General features: G+C 34.7%; 2 protein-coding genes across 3 annotated transcripts; both read right to left on the bottom strand.

The window, feature by feature from the left end:
• Positions 1–1,181: 1,181 nt before the first annotated feature.
• Positions 1,182–3,013, bottom strand: LOC144852331 (uncharacterized). The gene is made up of 3 exons (XM_078710113.1): positions 2,895–3,013; positions 2,248–2,413; positions 1,182–2,098 (listed from the first exon to the last, which is right to left on the bottom strand). The coding sequence occupies exons 2-3, from the start codon at positions 2,393–2,395 to the stop codon at positions 1,182–1,184; spliced, it is 1,065 nt and encodes a 354-aa protein (XP_078566239.1). The 5' UTR covers positions 2,396–2,413; positions 2,895–3,013.
• A 499-nt stretch (positions 3,014–3,512) lies between these two features.
• Positions 3,513–6,174, bottom strand: LOC144851907 (uncharacterized). Of its 2 annotated transcripts, none has more exons than XM_078709564.1 (3): positions 6,076–6,174; positions 5,280–5,454; positions 3,513–4,797 (listed from the first exon to the last, which is right to left on the bottom strand). In XM_078709564.1, exons 2-3 carry the CDS (start codon positions 5,428–5,430, stop codon positions 3,911–3,913), a joined length of 1,038 nt encoding a protein of 345 aa, XP_078565690.1. In that variant the 5' UTR covers positions 5,431–5,454; positions 6,076–6,174; the 3' UTR covers positions 3,513–3,910. The 2 variants fall into 2 exon arrangements, with proteins under 2 accessions (XP_078565690.1, XP_078565689.1); XM_078709563.1 differs by having other exon boundaries at positions 5,280–5,448; positions 6,067–6,117.
• Positions 6,175–7,662: the final 1,488 nt, after the last annotated feature.

Below are 7,662 nucleotides of genomic sequence, written 5' to 3' on the forward strand. Positions count from 1 at the left end.
TACAGTTAATTAGTTTATTCAGTAACATGACATTGTTAACCTTCTACAATGTTTAAATCTCTAAAAATCAAAACCACCACCACAATGAAACAAAAGCAAAAACAAAATCACCCGACACCAACTATAATATATATATACTATAATATGTTCTAATACGTTATATAGAAATAATCAAAGTCAATAAAGCATGGTTCCCACTATGACACAAGTATTACGCAACGCAAGTATTTGACCAATCCCTAGCAGGATTTTAGAATTGTCGATTGTGATTGGTCAAATCACGCTTACGTTCTTGCGTTGCGTATTAGGAACCAAGCTAAAGCGTGGTTCCCACTAGCGACGCAACGCAAGGACGTAACGCAACGCAAGTGAATTGACCAATCACAAGCGATGGCTTATTCGCTTGTGATTGCTAACTGTCTATAACTTCGCTTGTCATTGGTTAAAACGCTTGCGTTGCGTTTACGTCCTTGCGTTACGTTCTAGTGGGAACCAAGCTTTAAGGCGGGTAACGTTTGATTGCTTGTTTACACATCACGTCTTATTTGAAAAGGTTTATATCAATTTTATATGTAATACATTATTTTAATTTTAATACCGAATGACATGCCGGAATAGCCACTTCACAACTTGTTAAATTTATGATGAGAATTAGTAATCGAAATAATACGTCACTCCAGATTAAACATTGTAAAACACAAAAGGTCATGACAAAACTGTATTCTATCTGTAGGCCTAGTTAAAGCTGGATATAGAAGCCTCTAAGGGAAACAGGTGAGCCTACTAAAACAAACAAATATCTCTTTTAAAAGTAAATTAATGCTTTGATATTGCTGAAACAATTATAGAATCAAACTAAAAAGTAAAATGATAAAGATTGTACCAAAAATATGATTACAAAAGCCCACCAAGTTCTACAGCTTCTGATATTTCTTTAGTCTTGGACTGCCCCTTTTCCAACGGTTAATATCCTTCTGTTCTGTAATCCTCGTTTATATTAATGGTATAATTAATAAATTCAATTAATATCGAATGACGTATCAAAATAACTAAATTACATTTATAACGATTTAGTATAGGTATTAATCTAAATAAATAATAATTGAAATTATGTCACATTCAACACATTAAAACACAAAATATTATTACGAAACTGTAAACTGTAAACAGAAACACTAGCTCTACACCACATTCTCGTTCTCACCAGGTTCTATTTTATTTCTAATTTTCGCATTCGCCTCCACCTTCGCCTCCGCCTCCGCCTTCACCTTCGCCTCCGCCTCCGCCTCCGCCTCATTCTTTTTTGTTACTAATTTCTGAACGTATTTCTCTTCCAGGCCCATATTTTCGACGTAGTACATTAGGAGTATATTCGTATTATTAAACGTGGATTTATCTTCTTCTTTTTTAAGGTAAGGTACAAAATCCCAGATTTGTTTCTGCTTTTCATTGTAAATTTTAAAAAGCAAATACGGTTCACGCAAAAACATCAGAATAAGGGGTATTGCAAGGCATATCACTATATTAATGATAATCAAAATCTGGTTGAATATTTCGTACGGTTTGACGCAGATGACAGTTACGTTTAAGGTTTCTACGTAACATTCAAATTTATGATTAAAAAAATTTGGCTCAATTGTGACTTTTACCATATGACAGTGATAATACAGAGACAAAACTGTCACAATGCAAAGTAGAATTTTAAAAACAAAATAAGCTGTAAAATACGTACGAGATATAGAAAATTCGTCTACATAATCTTTAACGATTGCATTAAAATTAGGTCTGTCCGTTTCAGCCAACGGTGCATTAGCATCAGCATCAGCAGTATTGATTTTGGCGGCTTCATAATCGGATATTTTTTTACAATATCTGGCGAACCCCACAGCCACCATTGACATTTTCCTACCACCAAAGGAAATCCAGGCAAGTACGGGGATCTGTATTAAAACAGTTTGGAGAGTGAAGGTGAAAGGTATGAATTCGTGGTATCCGAGTATTCCTAGGTTTTCCCTGTACTTGCAATATGCGTTAACAAAGGCTTTGTTCTCTATTCCAGTGAAATCGGGTGCGTAACAATTCGTAATCGACATTTCACCTATGAAAAGAAACAAAAAGGAATCACACTCGGGTAAGTGCGCGTACCCTCTAGTACGGTATATTAATACTATCACGCCATGAGGAAGAATTCGAATCAAAGAACGATAACAAGAATCAAAATGCTATGTATAATTTCATTCTATTTACCAAATGTGTCACGTATTAAAGCCAGTGCAGCTAGTAGCAAAGGCAGCCGTGCCTGTAACATAAGAATGACCGAGTCAAACCATAGAAGTTGGTGTTCATATGAAATGAGCGATGACAAAGATGTGACTTCTCCCAATGCGTCTGCCATCCTCCGTATTTGTTAAGCCTAAACATCAAAACATAATCAACAACACAAAATAGAGATTTTAATTTTTTTTATTTACTTAAATATGTATTGTCCCCCTGAAAAAATAATTATGAAAAAAATTTCTGTTGAATATGCCATTTTAATGTCACATAGTTATCCCTGTGACCAAAAATAGTCAAATTGGCTGCCAGCCAATGGATTTTTGGTTGATTTTATTTTGTCATTTTATAAGTAAAAACATTATTTTTTCGCCTTTTTTTTCTACGAAAGTGATTAACCTAACCCTTAAAACTACAAAATAACATATTCAAAGTCTGATTTAATTAACTTTCATTTTTCATGTTTTTGGGGAACAACACATCTAAAAATACTAATTGGACTTTTGCTTTTATGTAAGATTGGTAAAAATAAATAAACCAGACAGTCTTCCAGTAAGCCCGAGTTTTTTTCCCACCAAACACAAACAGTTACGCTTACATTCCTGATGTCATAATCTTACCTTAAATACGTTGGTTAACTTGCAGAATTAGTTATAAAAACTTCTTTGATACACTGAATACAATACTGTCACTTTTAAATTGTGATGAGACAATTTTTACTCACAGCAACTGCTAACTCGGTGGCAGAAATTAAGTGATTAAACATTTATTTTACTTCCTCAAAACAGTCCACCGTGTGAACATATTGAAAAAGTGCATTTCATGATATTTTTCTATATTACAGTCAAAAATGCCGTTACGGTATCTAAACAAAATGTATAGATCTATTTATTTCAATTTAATTGTTACATATATTCAGTGGTATTTCTTTGGATTTCAATTACAATTTATAATTATTTTTAAGTTGGGCCCTAGCGCGCACATAAAGTGTGACGCTACTGTATTCAGGATCGTAATTGAAACGAACGAATCTGTTATTTTTAAAGTATTGTATTTTTACTACCGTATTATGGATTGTGTCGCGTATCAATTGTTGTATTCCAGGCCTACCCTGGATGGCCGAGATAACAGTACTATTTAAACCAATTCACACTGAATGATAACACATTAAAACGTCATCTGAATTGTGCTTTATATTTATTCGGATTACCTAATACAATTAGAACTTGATATAGATCACACTGGACTAACCTGAGCCAGTCTCATTCACATATACTGGTTTATTAGAATGAAAATGTATTTGCAAAACATGTCTTCATTAAATAGGTATCGAATACAAGTGTTGCTTAATCGAAATACTATATACAAATACTACAAGCCCACATTAATAAATGAGGTTTTATTTAACATACACAACTATCAAAATTCATCCCGTAAATATTATGCTCAGCGCTGTCATGTCGATATTTAAACCGCTAATGCACGTCATGTGTTACTAACGTGTTTTTTTCTTCGTTTTATGTGATTGCGGTAATGCACGTCAGGTGGCATATTATTGCGTTTTACTTTATGTATTGAGGTACGGTTGAACAGTTGTTAAAACTTGAGCCGAGACCAAACAATGGCATGGCGATTATCAAAAACACGTTTTCTCAGTAGTACAAAGTTCGTTCAAACAAACTTCATTAGTCTTTGCCACTGACGTTTTCCACGGAACTAATATCTTCTGAACGTATTTCTCGTCTAGGCCAATATTTTCTTTGTAGTACATTGCCAGTATATTTGTATTATTAAATCTTAATGCTCCTTTTGGAATCTCTAAGAAAGGTATAAAATCTGAGATGCTCTTTTGCCATCCGCAGCACATGGTTAAAAGCAACCGAGATTCTCTTAAAATGATCACGACAAGTGGTAGGGCAAGGCACAGAACAAGATCAATGATAATCAAAATCTGGTTGAATATTTCGTACGGTTTGATACAGTTTATCGTTGTATTCAAGTCTTCTACGTCACAAGAAAATTCGTTGTTAAGAAAATAAGGCTCAATGGTGACTCGTAGCAACAGGTAGTGGTAAGTCAGAGACGCACACGTCGCGCCGCAAAGTAGGACCTTACACAAGAAATACGCTGAAACATATGTACGGGACACAGACCATTCGTTTATGTAACATTGCATGATTGAATGTACTTTAGGCCAGTTTCTACGATCATTGCTATTTGCACCGCCGTCGTCTTCATCGGCGACGGTGTCAGACTTGATCGGGAATTCGGCTTCTGAACAAATTTCTCTACAACATTTAGCAAACCACATAGCCACCATTGATATTTTTCTACCGCCGCAAGCGATCCATATAAGTATAGGAATTTGTATTAAAACAGCCTGTAAAGTGAACGAGAAGGGTACGAATTCGTGGTAGCCGATGAGATCGTCGTTCTCTCTGTATGTACAGTATGCGTTGATATACTTCACACTCTCTGTGTTACTGACGTATTCGGGTGGGTAGCATTTGGTACCAGAGTCACCTATGAAAAACAAAGCAATACAATCAGTCACTCTTTCATAAAGCTTGGTTCCTATTGACGCAACGCAAGGACGGGATCATTACCCATTTAAACTGAATTATACTAATACGACGCAATTTGGCGCAACGCAAGGACGTGTAATATGAGTACGCGATGGATCATCCGAATTCTCTCACTTGTCAACTCCCTTTAAAAAAAGTGTGATGTGCCTAAATATGGTATAGTGATATGCCCAAATATGGTAGTGATATGACATCATGTCCATATATGGGCACATGTTTTTGTCGCATACAGTTTGAGTGTGTAGACAGAGCTTTAGACAACGCTCAGCTCACAGATTACAAAGTTCCTAAACTGAGTCCACTTTCCATTATAGTTATGCTAACTAAGTGACCAGGATGCCCCTAAGGACTTTGAATGCACCACGTGTTATAGTGTCAGCATTGTGTATTAAAGATTGCTATTCTCGGTTTAATATTTACCAAACGTATCTCGTAGTATAGCAAGTAATGCTAGTAGCACAGGCAGCCGTGACTGTATCATGACAATCGCTGAGTCGAACTCTAACAGCTGGTTGCCCTCATCTGGTGTGATTGATGACAACGATTTGACTGCACCGAGTGCGGCTGCCATCGTCTTCACTTTTCACAGCTATGCCTAACATTAAATAAACATCGTTTGATGTAAACATTTGATAGATATCAACTATTAACTATTTAATATTGACTATACACATTCGTTACAGTCCATAGGTCTTTCTAGGGTGATGATTGATTGATAATTGTAATGCCCTCATATTATACATCCACGACTTTATGCATACATATTGGGTTATTGGTAAACATTTCAATGTTTGCTATAAAAATGGCATAGAGTAGTAAGACGGACAATGCAGAGCATAGGTTATTATTCTACAGACCATCAGGTGAGAAGTTAATCCGTTGAATAATATATTTCACTAACTGATTATTCAATTAGCAACGTTGAATGACACCAAATGTACACGAATAAATATTAAATATCTAGATCAAAGTTTTTAACAACATTCGATATAAGATTTGTTATTCGAATTAAATAATACAATATCACTATCAGTAAAAATGATATTGATCTCGTAGAGAAATTTATTTTCTCGAAACCAATAATAACATCAAAATTAACTTTATTCATAAGAATATATAGGCCTATCGTACATCGAACAACATTACATGTACAACATGCGTATGTACAATTTGTGGCATATAAAAATGAAAAATGAACAGAAACAACCTAACTTACCAATCAACTATGCGACGTCTCTCTACTCATCGTGTTTGTGGAGCACTTGTCTTAAAATGACGTTATGCATAACGGCTCACACTTATTAATGCATAATTTCCCCCACGTGATCATCAATGACTTGCAGTGCAATAAACATTTAAAGAGGCAATTTTACAAATTGAACGACTAAAACAAATTCAAATTACGTATAATGCTTATAAAATCTTGATAAACGAACGCGCTTATTATAACTAGACGTGTAAATCAAGGAGGCACATACACCATGTGACACGTTATAAAATATGTAGGCCTACGCGGTTACATTAGACACGTTTAGGGTACACGCGTGATATGTAACATGTAGAAAAATGCGTACGTAATTTTGTTAAAATTATAGGGACACGCGTAACATGTGAAATGTTAGTAAAATACGTACGTGTTATATCTAGACGCGTTAATTAAGGGGTCACGCGTAACATGTAAAATGTTAGTAAAATACGTACGTGTTTATATCTAGACGCGTTAATTATAGGGCCACGCGTAACATGTGAAATGTTACTAAAATACGTACGTGTTTATATCTAGACGCGTTAATTAAGGGGACACGCGTAACATTACATGTTAGTAAAATACGTACGTGTTTATATCTAGACGCGTTAATTATAGGGTCACGCGTAACATGTGAAATGTTACTAAAATACGTACGTGTTTATATCTAGACGCGTTAATTAAGGGGACACGCGTAACATGACATGTTAGTAAAATACGTACGTGTTTATATCTAGACGCGTTAATTAAGGGGACACGCGTAACATGACATGTTAGTAAAATACGTACGTGTTTATATCTAGCCGCGATAATTAAGGGGAGACTCGTAACATGTCTATTTGCATGAATAATCAATTTCTAAAAATTATTGCATATAGTAATTATCTAGTCTGCTTATTAGGCCTATAACCAGTAAGAACAAATTGTATGAATAAATGATTAGTTAATTTTAAATTGAAGAGCCATACAAACATGACCGTATGACCTACAAAGAGTAATATATTACAATATGAAATTAAAATGTCATGTATAAATAATATAATTACTAAGGTAGAGTGTTACTATGGAGAAAATAAATTTGCATAGGCCTATTCATATCTCTACGAAAATTGAAGATGTTTAACGATAGAGAATACCGTACAGTAAAGCATCGATTAAGAAATAAAAAAAATACTGGCAATCTAGTAAAAATAAAATCCGAATTACAAGGTGAAAACCCCCACAAATGTGTTTTACAATTACGATGCTTATGCCTAATGGTGAAAATGCATTAAGCAGCTTCCTCCATCAATACGAAAATATTAATGCTAGAATTACTACGGAGGATCGAAGGTGTTTTATGTGTGCAACCAGAAATTCCTAATGTGCAATTATGAATAATACTGCTTTAGCATTTCAAAAATCCTAATAGGCTATATACAGTTTTGAAATGCATTAGGTTATCATACGTCACATTTTTGTCGCCGCTCAGTGAACCAATTCAAAGTATATTTTGTCAGTGACAAAATATGAGTGGTTTTTTTTATAAGTTAGTTGATATAGGAAGAAAATACGTCT

The sequence above is a fragment of the Antedon bifida genome, chromosome 9 (assembly GCF_963402885.1).
Source record: "Antedon bifida chromosome 9, ecAntBifi1.1, whole genome shotgun sequence".
NCBI lineage: Eukaryota > Metazoa > Echinodermata > Crinoidea > Comatulida > Antedonidae > Antedon > Antedon bifida.

Excerpts from the sequence above, each read along its gene's own strand:
- LOC144852331 (XM_078710113.1), bottom strand. The coding sequence starts at position 2,395 with ATGGCAGACGCATTGGGAGAAGTCACATCTTTGTCATCGCTCATTTCA. Across the intron at positions 2,099-2,247 it reads TTTAATACGTGACACATTTG|GTGAAATGTCGATTACGAAT; the intron begins GTAAATAGAATG and ends TTCTTTTCATAG.
- LOC144851907 (XM_078709564.1), bottom strand. The coding sequence starts at position 5,430 with ATGGCAGCCGCACTCGGTGCAGTCAAATCGTTGTCATCAATCACACCA. Across the intron at positions 4,798-5,279 it reads TATACTACGAGATACGTTTG|GTGACTCTGGTACCAAATGC; the intron begins GTAAATATTAAA and ends TGTTTTTCATAG.